General features: G+C 42.0%; 2 protein-coding genes across 2 annotated transcripts; both read right to left on the bottom strand.

Annotated features, from left to right (window-relative positions):
• LOC128455677 (NADP-dependent malic enzyme) lies at positions 1–12,192 on the bottom strand. Its single transcript, XM_053439432.1, has 15 exons — positions 11,960–12,192; positions 11,318–11,547; positions 6,898–7,031; positions 6,345–6,494; positions 5,915–5,990; positions 5,671–5,832; positions 5,339–5,442; positions 5,155–5,264; positions 4,936–5,033; positions 4,674–4,787; positions 4,460–4,565; positions 3,670–3,812; positions 2,831–3,004; positions 2,496–2,594; positions 1–1,666 (listed from the first exon to the last, which is right to left on the bottom strand). Exons 2-15 carry the CDS (start codon positions 11,540–11,542, stop codon positions 1,505–1,507), a joined length of 1,857 nt encoding a protein of 618 aa, XP_053295407.1. The 5' UTR covers positions 11,543–11,547; positions 11,960–12,192; the 3' UTR covers positions 1–1,504.
• A 678-nt stretch (positions 12,193–12,870) lies between these two features.
• LOC128456238 (immunoglobulin-like domain-containing receptor 1) lies at positions 12,871–18,818 on the bottom strand. Its single transcript, XM_053440328.1, is given in 11 exon segments — positions 12,871–13,661; positions 14,097–14,392; positions 14,395–14,894; positions 14,896–14,989; positions 15,419–15,544; positions 16,012–16,158; positions 16,262–16,381; positions 16,774–16,923; positions 17,268–17,438; positions 18,091–18,096; positions 18,809–18,818. Coding segments are annotated over 11 exon segments (1,659 nt in total). The 3' UTR covers positions 12,871–13,622.
• Between the last annotated feature and the right edge of the window lie 577 nt (positions 18,819–19,395).

Raw genomic sequence — 19,395 nt, 5'->3', positions numbered from 1 at the left:
TATTGTCACAACAATTTTATTGAAAAAGTTTAATTTTCTCTTTAAAAAACGTCAAGCTTGTCTCGCAGTACTAAAGCGCTCTGAGCATCATATTCTCTAAGAGTAAAATAAGATAAGATACATCTCATCTGTTACTTTGGCAAAAACACAACAGGCAGAGCTCCGTACTAAACTGGAGGAAAACACACTACCATAAAAGGAGACATCCTGACGGTCGCACTCAGTTGAGGGGAAAGCTTTCTCTGAGCATACTACAGAAAACAGGCAACAGAAACACAGGATGAAGCTGGAGTGTTTTTCAGTGTGTGCAGGTTAACACACGTGCACACACTGACCGGAGTGTGAAATATGAGGAAGCAGCTGAAGGGATGAGCAGGGCCACAGAGGCTCTAACTCATAATGTGGATCAGTGATGACCTGAGGTCACACAGTTAGAGGACCCCAGAGTTTCTGCTGGTCTGATGCATTTTCTCACCAAGTGTCAAAATGAGTTCTCATCGTCTGTGTCGGGACGAGAATGTTACTCGTGCACCAGCTCCGATGCTTGGGTCAGAAACAGATAATTCACTGCACATGCGTTTAAATACTGCATTACATCTCAGCTGGAGAATCTAGTGACGGAGAAGCAGTTTCAAACATAGAGTTATAGATGACACGCTTCAGGATGTTTGATATATCAAAAGGTTTTTCTTCGACTTTCAGAGAACGAAAAAAAAAGAAGTACAGCACAGGAAACAAGACACAGACCTGGTACCACATTCCTCCTGAGGTTAGCGTGAAGTTCCCCGGTTCACACAGGAAATTAAGATATCACTTGTGATTGGATCTTACTAACACGCATATAATCAAATAAACATGTGCGTCATTTGTGTTTGTGAGGGACAAATGATTTGTGTGTGTGTGTGTGTGTGTCGACATGAATCAGAGGGAGCAAGCAATGACTGAACACAATGAGCTGCAGATCTACTGTGACCAAAGATTCGACCAATTTAAGCGAAGCATCGGCCATTGTGTGCTGAACGACCTCGATGCTGGGGCCACAAACAAAAGAACATGGTCACTGAGAGGCGCAAAAATGGGTTTAACTCATTGTGAAACTGCAGCAGGTCGGAGACGTCAGCTGACCTGCTGCAGGCCCTTCATGTGATCCAGGACAGATTTGCATTCATGCAGCAAAGAAGAATGAGATCTCATGACACATTAAGGAGCGTTCACACTTGTGCTTAGAGCCGACCACTTGTGATCGGATCACTCAGGACAAATGTTAATTTGATACCAGGTCTGACCGGCATCATAGAGAAGATCTATATACAGCATGTGGCAGTGTTTGATGGGCAGCAAGTTGATAATGAGTGCTATGGAAACAACTTTTTTTTTTTTAAACAAACCATAATAAGAAAAAAAAAAGCATGTTGCATATCATTGGCTAAGTATGTATTTATGGAGGCAATGCAGAATTTGGGCGTGATGCCAGGGCAGAGTATTGAGTTTAGACACCAGCTGATCACACGTCCTGGACCTTCATGGCCTCCTGTGGCCAGCCGTAGGAGTCCAGAGTGAAGGAGTCGTAATCAGGACTGTAGATGTGAGACAGCACAAACGCCTCCTTGTCTTTAGGCTCGGGGTACACCGAAGCAATGTTGTGTTTGTACGCGTGGTTGACAACCTGGCGGAGGGGGACACATAATGGAATATGTGTGAGTGATTGCTCAGATATTAAGGATTAAGTCAGTCATTCAAGAGGCAATTTGACTCTTCAATGTCACTTTACACAAGGTCTGTAAAGTAAGGATTTGATTTTTAAGACCATGATGAATGAAATTTAAGACCTTTGTCAAGAGCGTCAGACATGAAGGAATATTAAGGAATATTCCAGAATTCCTGAATACTGAGATAAATGCTGAGCTCTCACTTATCATATTTGTAGTTTGACTATAACGTGGTAATATCTGTATCAGTGAGAAAGAAACTACAACACACAGAGACATGACAAACTATTCATGCTGTCAAAACATTTCTCTTAAAAAGGAAACAAATTTTAAAGTGAAACAGAAGTTAAATTAGATGAACATTACTATAATTAAGACTTACTTGAAAACATTTAAAGACCTATTATGTAATATTGAAAACTTCTAAGGGCTTAAGGCCAAAAATTCAGATCATTACATTTCAGACGTTTTAATACACCATGCAGAAACCCAGTTGAAGTATGTTTTTATTTTAAACATGAATGATATTTTACTACATTCAGTTGAAATGATGGTTTTATTAGTAAGCTGTGAGAACATGTTTGATGTAAAAATAATGAAGTAGACATTTTAAATAAAAAAAAATTCAATTAAAAAAATTTACTTATTTGAATTTTTCTTCTCCAAAAGATCTGGAAATATTTAACACATTAGTTTTTAGCTCGTCGTTCCATAACATCTGAAAACGCCACCATACCTCACCATTATATTTTAATGTAGGACTGTCATGTTGTAGAGGACACCTACCTTAACTGCTATCTTGAAGGACACCTCTCTGATGGTGCTCAGAGGAGGATAAAGCCGTCCCTCAGCCAGGTGCTCCTCTGTTACCATATCAGCTATCGCCTGGGAGTCACAATCAATAAAGTTCCACACGTCAGTCTCAGGTTCCCAACACGACATTTTGTTTTTAGAGCATCAATTAAGTAAATAAAACCAAACTTGTTGGACAAATGAACACTTGAACAAACATGAGTGTGATAAGAATGAACTAAAATGACAGAGACTATCGGTTTGGGAGCTAGGGAGCTGTCATCTCTTCAGTCTTTATATTAGGTCTATAGTCAGTAGGAGGAACGTACCTCTGCTGTGGTGAGGAAGATGTCGTCAGATATGTGGCGCACCCTGCAGGCTATAACACCCAAAGCCACTCCAGGAAAGACGTATGCGTTGTTTCCCTGCCCGGGGTAGAAGGTGCGTCCATCAGCCAGCGTCACCTTGTCAAACGGACTTCCACTGGCGAAGATGCCACGACCCTGATAACAGAGAAGAAGAGGAAAAATGAGAGGGATGATAGAGGTATCCTGTGACAGCAGAGGACAGTGACGCACAAGTGTGTTAGGATATAGATGGCAATATATAAAAAGGGAAGATTGACGGGGTATTTATCTCTATACAACCCGACAATAAAAGATGTCGTATGAATTTACTGGACAGCCATGTGTACCTGTTTTCTAAAAAAAAGGAAAGATCACTTTCCAAATATTCTCATTTGGGAAATCTTACAAAGTCTAAAAATTCCTGCTCAGTTTGGTGTCAAATTTCCTGATATACTGAAACAGGCCCCGGAGATACACACAATATTTCTTGGCAAAAAAGACGATTGATAGCTAGAAAGTGCCCTGCCAGGGCTAATGCCTCTCTGTGTTAAAGACAGATTGATTTTGATCTGTTCTTGTGGAGGGGTGGGTCCTGCCACACCCCTCCACAAGGGGTGGGTCCTGCCACACCCCTCCACAAAATGTCAAGGGAATTGGTTGACCTGCTTTTATGTAACACTGCTAACTACAGCAACTAACTAACAAACAACCACGAAAACATGATCTCCTAGCAGATGTAATGATGTTTGTGTTCTATGCTGACTTTGGGGTCTACGATCTGTTGAATGAGCCACCCTTCAGGGAGGCTGCACACCTCTCACCTCTGTGAGCGTGTAGCACTGCTCCGCCGTGCACTCTGCCTTGCTGGTGGGGTTGCTCAGGGCGAAGATGATGGGCCTCTCATTGAAGGACGCCATGTTTTTGATGATCTTCTCAGTAAATGCTCCTCTGATAGCAGCCACGCCTTCGTGTTCAGGACACAGAGGGAGAGTCCACAGTCAGTTTTACAACAGAAATGACTTCAATTAATGAGAGCATGTGAGTAACGGTTTATTTTGTAGGATTCATGAGTGCAATCACTGCATCTGGTTAAATTAGACTTACGTAATATTACATTGTAGTTTTAAGCTGGAACCGTTTTCTCTCCCTCTTTGTTTCCACAATAATGTCGTCGTAAAACATTAAAACACAGTGGATTTTAAGTGGAAATTATTATGGTCACTTTATCGCAGATTTGATTAGGGAACTGAAAATAGCTTCCACTTCATCATACATGCAGTGTACGAATTTGAGGTCCAGAATTAACATTTATTCCTTGTGAAACTTTGAGGCTTCAGATTAAATAAACGGCATGAATTAGTCGATTTATAGCTAATTAGAAAGTTGTTACTGTGGTGAAAAAAACTGTAGAGAAAGGAAATTCACCTTTAACAGGTTTCTCTGTTTTTCCACTGATCAAATAAATGGATGAAAGAGACAACGTGGGTTATAAAGTGGTTTCATGTATTAAATACATAAAAGTTCTTTGAGGGATGTTTCAGGATGTTTAGTGCGACAGCGTCTTGATGACACCCCACAGCTTTACAGCAGAAATCTACCAGTTGAACTCACCTATGATGGCAGTGGGTTTGATGGTTTCCACGACCTCCTCCAGTGTCTTCAGGTGTGGGTGGTCGTGGGCAAACTCCTCTTTCTCGTGGTTTATATGACCTCTTCCCTAAAATTGTTTAAAACTGTGTCTTTTATAAAACTCCACATGGTGCTGTTGAGTTATTTATAAGCAGGGGACATCTGAGAGGACTGAAGAGGCGAGGAACACACAAACCTTCACAATGAGACCTTTGGAGTCGACCATCCAGATCCTCTTGGCAGCTTCCTCTCTGGATACCCCCTCTTTGGCCATGGCCATGATGAGCAGGTTAGCGATACCCAGAGCCGCCTGGTACAAGAAAGCAAAGTTGGCCAACTCCCCATCTGCCTCACAGTCTCTAGCTTTGAATATCAGTCTCATTTTTATCTCTCTGGGATTAACTGCAGTTATTTATATTTTGAGTCAGGATAAAAATCAGCCCAACGTGTCTTCTCACCTCGCCTGCTCCTTGGAAAACAAAGGTGTGGTCTAACAGTTTGTTCTTGGTGAGCTTCAGAGCAGCTAAGACCCCGGCAACAGCTACTGAGGCCGTGCCTGAAAGAAAAAACACATTTTCACTGAATCACTTTTGTAAGAGGATTGAACTGAACACTGAAACATAAGACTGTTATTTATATATTTTGGGCTCTTGATCTAGTAGTAAACAGGCTGAAACCTTGGATGTCGTCGTTGAAGGTGCAGTAGCGATGCCTGTATTTGTTGAGGATGCGAAAGGCGTTGCTGTTGGCGAAATCCTCAAACTGAATGAGACAGTCCATCCCGTACCTGCAGAGCGACAGAGAGTTGATCAGACACCACGATCACCTGAACGCCTCCCGCTCAATAACGTTTCCACTCACTTGTCTGTCACCGCCTGCATGAACTCATCCACCAGGTCGTCATATTCCTTTCCTCTGATTCTCTTGTGCCTCAGTCCGATGTACAGTGGGTCATCGAGCAGCGTCTGCGCCAGAAACACTTCAGTTAATCAGTGAATCATTAAGAGACAACTTGACATTACTCTCAGGATTCGGAGTTGATGATGCTTTTGATTCAGTAGAGGATTACACAAGTCACCTCAGTGACTCTATAAGCTCGTCTGATATGTAATCTGTGACGACTGATAAGAGGCAGATATGAAGCACTGCACCAGCTCATAAAACCTCATTCCTGCAGCTCAGCTAATACTCGCCTGGTTGTCAGTGCCGACGTCCAGCAGGACCGGGAGACAATTATGTGGCCGAACACCCCCACACGCCGTGTAGAGCGCCAGCTTCCCGACAGGAATCCCCATCCCGTAGCTTCCAAGGTCACCAAGCCCGAGGATACGCTCCCCATCTGTCACAACGATGGCCTGCACACAGACAAAACACATAATGAGGCATTGTGTGTGTGTCTGTGTCTGTGTGCGTATGTGTGAAGAGCGAGCGTCATACCTTTATGTCTTCTTCTGGCCAGGAGTTGAGCATGGAGGCAATGTGTCCTTTGTCGTGGATGGTGATGAAGAGTCCTCTGCAAACAAGTAGTTTGGAAATAGAAGATATTACTATTGGTGGCGTTGTACAGCCAAGATTAAAAAGATATGATAGAGATCTGATGACATTGACTTTATTTAATTCAAAGTAATTTCATCATCCTTTGTGTGTAACCTAAAGTGACATTAAAACATTTTAATACTTTTTATAACCCCAATGTCAGTGTTTGAAACAAGCTCTTGATTGGTTTGGTTATAGATCTGAAAACTGCAGGAATGTCAGGAAAACAAGATAGGTTTTCCTGAAAGTTGTCCTGAAAGTTTTCCTGAGAGTCAGAGTCAGACGTCAACAAACCCCCCAGTGTGAGTCACACTCCTCTGTAAACCCTCACCGTGGTCTCCTGAAGGCGAGTCCGTACTGCTGACATGCCAGACCGACGGTGGGCGTGTACACGATGGGCATGAACTCCTCGATGTAAGAGGTCAACAAACGGTAGAACAGCTTCTCGTTTCTGTCCTGTAGCGTCATCAACAGGATGTACCTGAGATGGAGAGAGAGAGAGAGAGAGAGAGAGAGAGAGAGAGAGAGAGAGAGAGAGAGAGAGAGAGAGAGAAATCATGATTTATGGTTTGGAAATTTGCATCATGGTTCACAATTTTAATCAAAAATACCTGAATACTAGAACATATTGAGGTTTTAAACTACTAGAACCCTGTTGGCCTCTTTAGAAGCCCTTGTACTGCAGTGGATACACTTTTAATCAAGCAATGAATGACGAAAACAACTGTCGACAGTGACCCGGCACCAGATGTGACATGCTAAAGGAGATTTAACCAAACAAGTGGGACAGCCCCGATAAATATAAGCTCATGTAACATCTGCAGCTGCAGCGTGACAAATCTTGGTCTGCACTTCAGCAAAGGCGTTCGAGTTTGTTCTCTCACTTGTCCAGAGGGCTGGAGCGCGTCTCGTAGCTCTTCATGACCCGCAGGACCTGCACGTCCTGGGAGAGGAAGCAAGGGGGCAGCAGGCCGTGGATGCCCAGTTGGAGGCGCTCTTCCAGGGTGAACGCCATGCCCTGCAGGGTGGAAGAAAGATCGGTTATACAACACTTTGATGTCAGGGAGGAGTTTGCACAAAACTAAATAAAAAAAGCACACAATCCAGACCCCAGTGACTCACATGTTAGTCATCACGCTGTGCGGTGAATCATGACTCATACTTGCCCCCAAATACAGAGGTTTTTTTCATCTTTTTTTCTAAATTATAAATGATTCATTGTTTGTATGAAAACAAAACCAGGCCCAGTAGAAATGTCCTGCGTTGTTCAGCAGTGAATAACATGAGGCTGAGCATTTACTCGGGTGAGCTGTGTGGAGGGAGAGGTTTAATCTATTTATTCTGTCCAATAGCGGGACAGCCTGAACTCACTCCCTCCCAAATCAGATCCACTTCTCTTTCCTCCTCTCTTCTTCATCACTCTTTCCATTTCCTCTTGAATCTCACACACCAGAGGAAACTCAGACCTACATGAGGAATGAACTCACTTTCTATGGTCACTTTATTTTACCGTGTGTATTTTCTGAACACACTCTTGTCCCAGTAAATTGTTCATACTGGTAGAGCTGGATGTGAAATGTGACACTCTATTGGATAGTTGGTTTCTAATTAAAACCACAGTTTACAATCGATACCTCTACAGTTGCCCACAAGCTGCGTGCTTCCCCATTGAGGAGTATTTTTATGCTGAGCAACACTACAGCTTTAAGTTGTGTAGCAGCTTTCACTGTAGCTGCCCAACATAAGCTCTGCCTGCAAGGTCAGTTAAGGAGATACTACTGAGATACCGTGAATACCGATGCCTTAAATACCAAACATGAGAGAGGGAGAGAGACAGGCAGAGAGATAGGAGCAGAGAGAGGGAGAGCCACAGAGAGAAAGTTAATGTGGAGTACAATTTAAAAAAACTATTACCATCAGTGGGCATGGAACTTTTCACATGCAAACAGTATCGACAAATCAGAGGTCGATCGATATGGATTTCTAGGGGCTCATGTTGATATTAGGGAGGAAACATTTCTGATACTGATGTCAGCCAATATTTATATTTAAAAAATTGGTAATGATTCCTAAGATGTTGTTATCAAACCCTCATGAGTGAAGAAATGTAATTTAGACATGTATAAGCTCCCTTCTCACTTCCAACACTACAGCATAAACATGGACTGAAAGCATTGATGCACAGATGATGAATTCAGTGTTTCTTTTGCATCACTTTATAGTTATTTGTCGTTGTTTTGTCTTTTTAGTTTTGTATTTGCAATGTATTTGTGCACTCTATGTCTGGCTGGGCCCTGGGGCCTGTGCCCAGTAGGGCTGCTCAGTAATCCATCCATGAACCAGATCAGTGTGAACGTGGCCAAGGAAAAGTCACAGATTAACAGAGTTAAGGTAAACCTATTAGAGTGAGCAGGTAAAGAGGCTCTTAAGTAAACTCATTAAGGTGACACTCCTGACCAGCAGCTGTAGTGACGCCAGCCTACACACACACACACACAACTCCAATTCAAATCACAGTACTATGGTGTTATAATATCACAGGACAACATATAATTACAAGCCCAAATACAGTAAAGAAGGAGATTAATTTGTATAATTATATTACGTTTTAGAAAAGACACTGAGGAGCTGTGGTTGTAAAAATGTAGGTTCAAGAGTGTATTACCCTTTGTCCATAAAAAGATAATACACATGACAAAATAGGTGGAATAAGTATATGTGTAAAACAGAGCAAATCACCCACGCGGTATAAGACATTTCTAACAATGTAAATTCTTTAAACTTAAATAAAATTCAAAGAATTCCCCAAAAGGCAAAACCACCAACTTCAAGTAGAGCTCCACTTCCTGACTGCTTGCACCCAACTAACCTGTGAGTCAGCGTACAATACAAGTGCTGACTGGGCATCAACAGGGGAAGGAACTGCGTCCCCCGTCCTCAATCAAAGCTATAAACTCAGCTGAAGCTTCTTTATCTGTGCTGGTGTCCTCATAGAACAGCAAGGCAGCGAAAAAAAGAGGAAAGTTATTCCCCCGTTGTAAGGTTTTTACAGTGAAACCGCTGGTGAGTCACTTGCTGGATGTTTTTCTTTATTTCTGGCACAACCAGTGCCACTGCAGAATCTTTTGGAGGAGCAGTATTTTCCTCTTTAACACTGAAAACTACTCTTTCCATAATGTGACTGCAAATGTTTTACCGTTATAACAGACAATATAAATGATGGAAAAGGTTAAGATTCTTGCTCAAGAGAATTTGCTTGTTAATTCATACCAAGTCTACACTAAGGATTGACCCTTGAGGAACCCCCAAAAAAGGGGAAACTGAAGATTGTGAGTTTCCAACCACACCAGATTATTATTGTAACTAATAATATCAGCAGACCCTTTTACACCCACCAAGGTTTTATTCCTCCACTTAGGTCGACAAGCATCTGAAGTATCCTTCTTTGGGTATCACAACCAAACATTAGGGGAAAGTAGGAATGGAGGCTGCATGAACTGACCACACCCACGCCTTTAAATAACTTCCGCTTCAAAACCCTTTTATTAACATCGAATTTATGATGTTATGATTTTACTGAGACTGGAAAACAGCAGAGACAGAGAAGGACGACTGTACAAGCAGGAACCATTCTGAACATTCAAAGCTCTGCCCACTTGACTACCTCACTTTAGATAGCAGCTTTGACACTCATGTGCTATTCCAGCGCTGCATAAATGTGGTATTTACTTGCTATATATGGTATTCTCTGTTTGCATTTGTTCAACCATCATAGCATATGGTATGTTGGACTTAATGTTGTCTGCTGGAACAGTCATGTGACTGTAGTGGCAACACACGTTCCCCGACACAGAGAAGATCATTGCTTGTTCTTTGCTACACATTTGCACAACTAGTGCGTTAATGTTGTATTTGTTGAAAAATGCTATAGCCTACTTATATTACATAACTATTATTTATACATGTTCTGTATTTATTGTGTAGAATTTCTCATGGGTGTTTTTGCAGTATTCCCAGAGCATTACAGGGCCTGTGGAAGACCAGTTTGCATGACCTCTGTATGTGGTGCATGGTCAATAACACTCATGTGCAGGTAACACTCTGAACATCACCCACATAACCCACCACCAGTATTATGACACAGTAATGACATGAGCCTAAAAGCACGTCAATAACTTATAACTGCACCTCTCAAATGAATTAATATTAAACTGAGGGTGTGATAAGATCTGTATATAGAGTTCTTCTAATAACAATATCATAATAAACTTTATTTATAAACCACTCTTTAAAAACGAACTTATCTGTGAATTTGCGAACAACGTTGAACGTTAAATGTTGGATATTTTAAAGCTGAATTAGCTCCTTATTCTTCAACATGAAATGTTTTGGCTTCTCTAAGTCAGTTATGACAGCAAACAAAACATTTGAGCTTTAGTCAAAACAAAAATATGAGGATGTGTCTACTTGGGCTCTGAGAACCTGTGACAATTAATATCCGATGTCACTGGAAACTTAATGTCATAAATGTTTTATTGAACAGGAGATTATTGTTTAATCTATGAAATATACAGCAGGTTATCAGGGGCACTTTGGGGATCAGTGTCGAACATTGCACTTTGTACTTTCAATAAAATTCATAAGCTGCAGAAGCTCTGTATGAGGGTGTGTGTGATTTGTACTGTGAACGGGTGCAAGAGGTTGTGAACACTAGAAAAGCTCCATGTAAATGTCGTTTACAATTTGATGCTCTAAAATGCAAAATCTTGATATTGGCACACAGAGATCTCATTTATCAGCTGTGCAGTTTTCACAAACAGCACAGTGTTTTGACCTTACAAGTATATAACAATCGTCTTCTTGTTGCGTAGTTTTGTTTTTCAGTTATGACTGTCACACAAGATAATAAAAGAAGTTCTATGGATTTCATTCACAGTATGTGTCTGTTTTTAAAGGTTTAACCTGAGCCAGGTCATTCAACAATTATGGCAATCACCACTTCCACACAGCTAGGAGCATACAGCTGGTCGTTTACATTATACAGTGAGTTGTTTAAAATGCACTGGTCTCAGATCGGAATTCAGTTTGGCTCAGTTTACAAAGCCCAGGTATGGGAAAGGGAAAATGGTATTGAAGGATCTCTAGTTCACGACCTGGCCCTCACCTGGTGTTGTGGTTGAAACGTTGCCATGTGGCATTGTGTAGATATTTGCTCCATGAACCTGAGGTGTAGTTTTGTGTATTTAAGGATACAGGCAGTTGTGATCGTGAGGGAAAGTAGAAGACCCATTATGGACAGCTCACCTTGTTGAGGTGTGGGTTTCTGGTGATGTCGTAGCCTCGCTTCTTGGTGCTGATGCTGCCCTTGCGGGTCTTCCCGGAGTGACAGACCCGCACAGCCTGGAAAGAGGCTCTGTCCGCCGGCAGGCTCCCAGAGGGGTGACCCGGGGAGCCGGCCAGGACCCTCAGCCCGCCCGCGGCCGTGCGCCTGCACAGAGACAGCGCTGCTCTGCCTGGGAGAGAGTTCATCCTGCCTGCAGACAACCAGGGAGACAACCACGCTCAGAACCGGAGGCTGGTGGAAATACAAAGTCTTCTCCCGGTTACAAATATAAAGTATTGACAATAATGAATCCAGTAAACAACCTGCTGTAAGTCCACTAGCTTTACAGAAGCTGAGTCACTACAGTGATAAACAACAGCTCATATTACTCCTTTATCTCAGTGCTAAGAAAAACATTACAAACCGTAATAAGGTGGAAAGTATTGAGCTCTGGAGACTAAACCTCCAGCCGACTTGTTCCCGATTTTCACCCAGATATCCTGCAGCTAGCTCCTGTTATCATCCCGCAGATTTTAAGAGAATTAGCTCTTTCTTCACGGAACAAACTGCGCAGCTAATGCTAGCTGGCTAGCAGGAAGCTAACAACCAGCAGCTCCTTTTACCTGAAGATGACTTGAAGCTGCTGTGACTTCAGTCCTCAGGAGACTGTGCGATGTTCCTGTGGGTCAGTGGACGTTGAAGTGCGGGGATCGAACAGACGCGCAGCTGATCCAGGATCCTGTGACATTGACAGTTTTCACTTGCCGCGGTCAGTGCTTGCGGGTCAGTCCGCCCAGAGTCCGGCCTCCCAGAGCCGAGGAGCCGCCAATCACATGGAGGAGGAGCAGCCAGCACCTCCTCCCGGCTCCCTCACTGTAAACACTTACATCTGTAACAACTCTAAACAGAATCATATCCATGAGCCATTTAGTATCATCTTGTATTTGGAAGCACTGGAACAAAAGAATGGATTCATGGATACCTACATATTTTATGTTCTGGCATCAATTGTGTAACTTTGCCGTTGCTCAAGTTTTATGGCTTCAACCCGTTTTGTTAAACCCACAGCTCAGGGGGGGGAAAATGACACATATTTTAATTCTGAGTCATTTCTCACAAAAACATCTCTGCAGCGTGCAGAAGACAATTACAAATCCTGTGGCTCCCTATGCTGGACTACACATGGGCACACACTTTCTGGTTTAACTGGTTTAGTGCCCTCAAGGCAAATGATCAGAAACACCTGTCAGTATAATTTACTGCAGTACAGGTGGGTCACATGAAAACTTTCTACGAGGAACTTTGTTTTTTTTACTGACCCATACCCCATCCTTTCACCAAATTGTTGTCATCCATCAAGTAGTTTGGGCTAAATCTTGCTAACAAAAATACAAATAACAAACATTACCAGCTGCTAAACAGGTTTTAAGAACAGCTTTTTAATTAAAGGGAAAATTCAGTCAAGACCGTTAGACATTAAATGTAATGTCCAAGTACATAAAGTAAAAAAGAACATAAAGGAACCAATGCAAACTTGCTGTTTATCTGAAAATGTTTATTAAAAACATACATATATAGGACGTTGCATCTCTATTCATGTTTGCAACAAAAACAAACATTAATATCACAATTATATTTTCATCCAATAATTACACCAAGAGCTTCGATAGTGTCCACTAATGGTCCACCTTACTTCAAAGGTCCACAGAGTATTTTCCATTGCTTCTACAGTCTAATAATGTTACTACAGATAACGATTAAAAACAACGCATTAAATAGTACAACATATTTAGTAAAAATAAGAAATTATAAAAAACAAAGACACATCATATGTGTCTGAAAACTCACAAAGCATTCATGACAACCTAAATAACAAACACAAAGTCACAGTGTCCAACAATCTGTTGTTAAAACTGTGTTTACTTCACATACAACAGAAGGAAACATTTATCCACCACCAGAAGCTCAACACACACACACACATAACCACTTAATACAAAGACAAGAATCACACACAGTAATTATAAAATAAGACCAGGCTTAATATAACTGCAAGACTGTAATTCAAAGCCTCAAATGAACTTTTTCTTCATGCATAAGGATAATATTTTTACTACATACACAGTGGAAGTTTATCCATGCAATACATATTCCCAACTCAAGGGTACAGACCAACAAACTACATTCATGCACACTCATTGAACTGATGAAGCTATCTTTCTGTTTGTCTTCATTTTTCACCGTTCTGGAAACATTCAGGAAAGGGTCTAAACAGACGGAAATGCTTTAGATGACTACGCTCGTGCCACTACGGGAGCTTCTATCCTAAGAGATAGAAGAGAGAAGAGTGACAGAGATTTAGTTACAGGAAGACTTGATTGGTAGACAAATTCAAATTTGAACCTGATGATGGCACGAAAAGAAAAGATAGGTTACAACAATTCATCCTGTGAGACCATAAAATGTCAGAACCACATTTCAATGTAATCCTCCAAATACTTGGATAAACACACGAATGTCAACCTAATGAGGAACATCAGGAGATCCCTACAACCAGAAGGATTCATCCTCTGGGGATGTCTGTACAAAATTTCATTGCAATCCATTGAGTATCAAAATGTCCACTTTGCACAAAAGGGGTTGAAAGAGTGACATCCACTGATCCACTGATGCCTAACGTGGCTAAAAATTGATGAACAGAAGAATTGAAAAGTAGGCGTAAAGTGTGTGTCAGTGTCAGTATTCGTGTGTGGCTCTTACAGAAAGGCGGTGATAGTTCCTCCGGTCGCTGCTGTGTCCAGGATCGATCTCAACGGAGGAGTAACTGGGAGGCTTCTCTGGCCAACCCTTCCCTTTTCCTCCTCTCAGTCCACTGCTGTGCTCGTCGTCGGAGCTCCACGAAGCTTTGCGGCGCTGAGGAGGTGAATAGCTCCTCTCCCGTCGACCTGCTCTGCTGTGCAGCTCCTCCATCAGACCATCTCGACTTCGGGTTCTCGGTTTGGACCCGCCTCCTCGCCTCTTGGACCCGCGTCCTCTCTCATTCCTCGAACCCCTGGGGGGGCTCTTCCTCGCCTGTTATCCCAGTCGGAGTCATCACTGTACTCTCGTAAGATTCCTCGCCTGGGTGGAGAGACGTCTCGGTCTCTATACGTACGTCTGTCGCGGTGGGCACTTCCTCCAGAATGATTTGTACTCCCACTGGACGGACTATAAATTCTGGGGGCCCCCCGGGCTCCGCTTCCACCTGCAGGCCCCCTCTGAGAGGTGAAGCTGGGTACACGCTGGATTATAGGAGGCAGAGTGATCACCCTTCTCTCCACCCCTCTCACCCCCATCTCATCAAGGGCCGACAACATACTCGGAGGCCCGGGCGTGTATGGAACTGCTTGAGCAGGCGACTGGCGGTTTAGCTGAGGCCAAGGCTGTAGCGGAGGCCTGTGCTGGACAGTGTGTGGACCCATTTGAGGTTCCACTATATCCAGCCCCCTCACCTGGTTCTCCAGGTAGTCCAGCACCTGGTTGGGACCTTGAACGCTGCCGTGCATGCTGCCATTCATTGTGTAGGGGTGGTTGAGCGTGCTGGTGCTGCAGGGCCATCTGCTGCATGGGAGCCATGGCAAAGTTTTGTTTTGAAGGGTAGTCCGAGAATGACCCTGGAAAAAAGTTAGATAAAATATTTAGTTTACAACAGAATTTGGAGACAAATAAGTTCCAACATTTTTGCCAAGCCAATGGTTATTGGACAACCCGCTCTACTTCCTGGTCTATGTATCTTTATAGAATAGTAGGATGTTCTACAAGTAGCTAACAAACACGAGTGAGAAAGTCAACCGACAGTGGTGGGATTTGAACCCACGACTCCTGAGAGACTATAGTCTTAATCCAGCACCTGAGACACACTACCTTTTCACGCAATGAATTAAGGGTTTGGGATAGGTAGACATTATAACTATATTTGATTATGTTATGGGGTGAGTAGGAGGAGGTCCAGTCAGTAGTGAACTCTGATGCTTTTACAGGGTCTGGAGAAACACTCAACAAATTATTAACGATGAGTCTTATTGTGCTTTTGTGCCACTCACCTGAATACAGAATGGGGACACCGGTTTGGGAGGGATTGGAGCTGATGGGAGCGTAGATGGGTTGACCGTTCATCCAAGGAGCCATGGCCTTCTGAGCGTCTCGCATCATCCTGTGCTGCATCACAGCTGTAAACCCAGCAGAGAAGAGACGCCATTAAAAACCGTTAACGTATCTCCGCTCACTAATGTCTATGATGACTGAGTCGATTTTAGTTCATTATTATTGTTCCAAAGACAACAGGCAGCTGCTATTCATGCTCAGAAAAAAGAGAACTACTGCCGGTCACATACAGTCAATGTTCTAAACAAAAGCCGAGCAAGTTTCACACATCAAGTGACCACAATTTTTGCAACATTAAAATTGCTTTATACAAATACTTTATATAAAGTAATTTAAACTAAACCTAAAAAAAGGTTTATATGGTATTGCAGTAAAACCATGTGTAATATTACACTATCAGGGGTCATTCTGCTGTATAATGATTAATTTACCTAAGAACATGTTATTCATAAAACTTTGTTAAGATCTAGAATGGAATACTTTTTTATTTCTAAATTGTGGATACAAAATAAATAAAAATCATCTCTTCTACCTTTCTCAGGGCAGCAACAGGTCTGAGGGCAACACGGGCAGCGGACGTAGCAGCAGCACTTCTGTGGACAGCACTGACAGCAACATATGCAGAGCAGCATGATGAGCATGAGAGCGCCGATGATGATGAGCAGGACCGTCAGCCAGTCTGGAACAGAAAATAGGATTTTACTACTGTCACTTGAAGCACCTCAGTTAAACCAACTAATGCATCCAGGCTAACATGATATCAATCAACTGTATTAACGTATGGTAAACGATGAGTTTCACTTCCCGATCCGAGTCCCCCGACGTGTCACCAGCAGCATCGATGTTGCAGAAATACACACCGTTGTCCCACCACATCACCTCACTGATCACCAAGTCCGCCTCTGTTGAAAGATGATAGTAAAATAATCGTAAAATACAGAAATATTTGTTTAACAAAGTTCTAAGGTGGTGTCACCGATGCAAAAAGGAATAACAAATTTCAGGTGAATTTAATATCACAATATAAAAAGTTTTAACAAGCCTTTGCTTAGACACTTTTGCTTCTCCAGTTATGATTATAAAATTAAAAACGTTACAAGGCAAAAGTGCAAAAGAACATATATATATATATATATATATATATATATATATATATATATATTAACATGTATATTACTATTTCCTGTTTTTCTGCAAATACATTGTATCCAGCCTTTGTGCTGTCTTGCTAAATCATCTAATTAAACATCAGTGCATTCAGTAAGATTGGATAGAAATAATAAGTTAAACTGACTGTTTTGAATGGTGATTTTTCTCTCTCTGTAGTCAGCACCCAGGATGGGCTCATTCGAGCCTCTCTTCTGGATCACTGTGCGGACGGTGCGCTGGCGGTCCGGGCAGTCATTGGACGGGTCCTGACCCAGCTGCAGAGATGCCTGATAACCTTCAGAAACACAAGTCATTGCATTTATCTTCTTTTTTCTTTTGTTTCTGATATTTTCATTAAACGTTTACTCATGAAAATGATAAGAACTGAATTCAGGTGGTTAGAAGTTAGTGGTAAATAAACTATCAATCGAGGTTTGAAAAGCATATTTAACACAGAATTAATGAGGATTTGCTGATTTTGAAACTAATAAAAATAACTTCTCTAAAGGATAAAACAACTGTGAAACGTTCACCATCTATGGGAACCTTCCTGATGTTTTGTTCTTTCATCCCCATCCTTTGGTTCGGCAACATTACAGCCCTTAAAAAAATCCCTGCCCCTTTCCTGCCTCTTCTTACCTGTGGAGTAGTACTCCAGCACTGGGTCTTTACAGAACGACTTGAATCTCCAGGTGACCAGAACATCCTGAAGGTTCGCTGAGGTTGAATAGTCACAGTGCAGAATCACAGAAGCAAACAGAGTCGTGCTCCTCTCCGTCTCTGCAACGATCACCTGGATGGACAGCAGCTCTGACACAAGCAGGAACAACAGTCAGAAGGGCAAAAAGTCAGATATAATGTAAAATACCTACATGGCTCAATTCAAATTTCTGTACTTTTAAAACAGAAAAACTCCTGCTTTGCTTGTGTCGTGGCAATTAATAATAATCCCACCTTAGCAAGGACGAAACGAGACACAATTCTCTTACAGTATTGTCACACTTTAATGCTCGAGCATGGTACATACAACAGAGTTGAGTTTGTCATATGCACCCAGACAGAAGACAGTGGTTGGTATTTATACATTTGGCTAACCCCACCCATTCGGGAGGGGGTTGTTAAACAGTTAATGACTCAGGAGAAGCAGCACTTCAAACATCTTCAAGCTCCTCCTAGAGAGGAACAAACTTATTGATCAGCCTCTTTGATATAAAGGAAATAGGTGACGGATATCCTGTCCCCTGCTCTCAGACCCCTGGAGTGTAACATCTGTCTCCAAGATCCCTTCTTAGTGTCTACAACCACCACAAATCCCCCGTGTTGTAAGGTCTTTGTTAGGTGAATTTGTGTAAGGAACATCAAAGTAGTTCCTTACATCAATCATAATGCCTGGATAGCTAATTACTATCACACTGTGTCCGGACTAATTAGATGTGACTGGTTTAATCAGGCCAGCACTCACTCAGTTCTACAGGAAACAGCAACATCAAAGTTACATTTGTTAGAGATTCAATGATGATCAATCCAAGTATACATAAACATGATTATATTATGGTCACATGTTACATTGCCCTTACAATCCGTTATTTTGATCATAATGGATCAATAAAACTTTATAAGGTGGGGGAAATCCCACTCTGTCCGAAGTTGACGATTTAGGGTACTTCAGTTGTGTGATATATTATCAACGTCATCATATGGTGGAATCCAGTCTGAGATAGGGAAGAGGTCAATTTGCATAGCGGTAACAATGGCATAAGTGCATTGTTTGCGTATCAGACCAATCTTACAAGTGATAACAGAAATAGCAATCAAAAACATGAACAAACGACTGTGGGATTCTCTTGGTAAGCAGCTGTAACACTGGTCCCCACAGACTAAATACACCTTCTCTGGCAGTGCAGACTGTCTGTTAAAAGAAACAGTTTTTGTTTGATTTAAATAAGCATTTGCTGTAATTATGTGGCTAGGATCCTGTACACAGAAAAAACATTTGACATAGGATGCACTGGCAGAGGATCCCAAGCGACTGAGCAGTTGCGGGCTGAGGATTTAGCTGAAAATATAGGTTTTGAACAATTACTCAGATTTAAATTCTAAGACCATTATTTGGGTTTGAGTTTTCCAGGTGCTATCCACATTCCTGCCATGATGCGAAAAATATATTCTGGATTACTTACTTGCCAGCATTCTGTGTCATTGAAGCTAGCAGGCAGAGCTAGGAATTCTACATGTGGTTGGAGCATTGCATGCACAATGATCTTGAATTTGGATATTTTCCACAGTCAGTTTTGAACTCACTTGGTCTGTGCGCTCTGTTAAATAATTATAAGATAAAATAAATGATGTGCATTTTACTGTCGGGTTGGTTTATGATGAGTTGGTACTGGTCTTTCTTCTCTTCTTTTTTTTTCTTTATTTTTTAGTTCCTTCTGTCTCTTTTTCGCCGTTTCTTTATCTGCAACAGCTGTTGGTTGTTGTTATGGTTTTACACCTCAGTGAGAGCTGTCGTCTTTCTTCTGCTTTGTTCCTCGTCTGTGAGGGAAGCGACACTCTCTCCCTGGGCCTCCGTCTCAAGTGGAGGACTTATCAGCACCCAGTCTCCTGGTTTCCAATTATGCAACTGGCCCTCTGCTGGTTGCGGGATTGCTGCATTTACCTGTGTGTATAAGGCTTGTAGGAGCCATTTTTTATGTTGTGTAGGTATTTACTTTTCCACAAGGGTGCAGTATTGTTTCTGTTCCTTTCTTTTACCCCATAATCTGCC

This window comes from Pleuronectes platessa, chromosome 14, assembly GCF_947347685.1.
Source record: "Pleuronectes platessa chromosome 14, fPlePla1.1, whole genome shotgun sequence".
NCBI classification, from domain to species: domain Eukaryota; kingdom Metazoa; phylum Chordata; class Actinopteri; order Pleuronectiformes; family Pleuronectidae; genus Pleuronectes; species Pleuronectes platessa.
This window is presented reverse-complemented; position numbering and strand designations above follow the sequence as displayed.

Excerpts from the sequence above, each read along its gene's own strand:
- LOC128455677 (XM_053439432.1), bottom strand. The coding sequence starts at position 11,542 with ATGAACTCTCTCCCAGGCAGAGCAGCGCTGTCTCTGTGCAGGCGCACG. Across the intron at positions 7,032-11,317 it reads GAAACCCACACCTCAACAAG|GGCATGGCGTTCACCCTGGA; the intron begins GTGAGCTGTCCA and ends TCCACCCTGCAG. Across the intron at positions 3,813-4,459 it reads CAAACCCACTGCCATCATAG|GCGTGGCTGCTATCAGAGGA; the intron begins GTGAGTTCAACT and ends CTGAACACGAAG.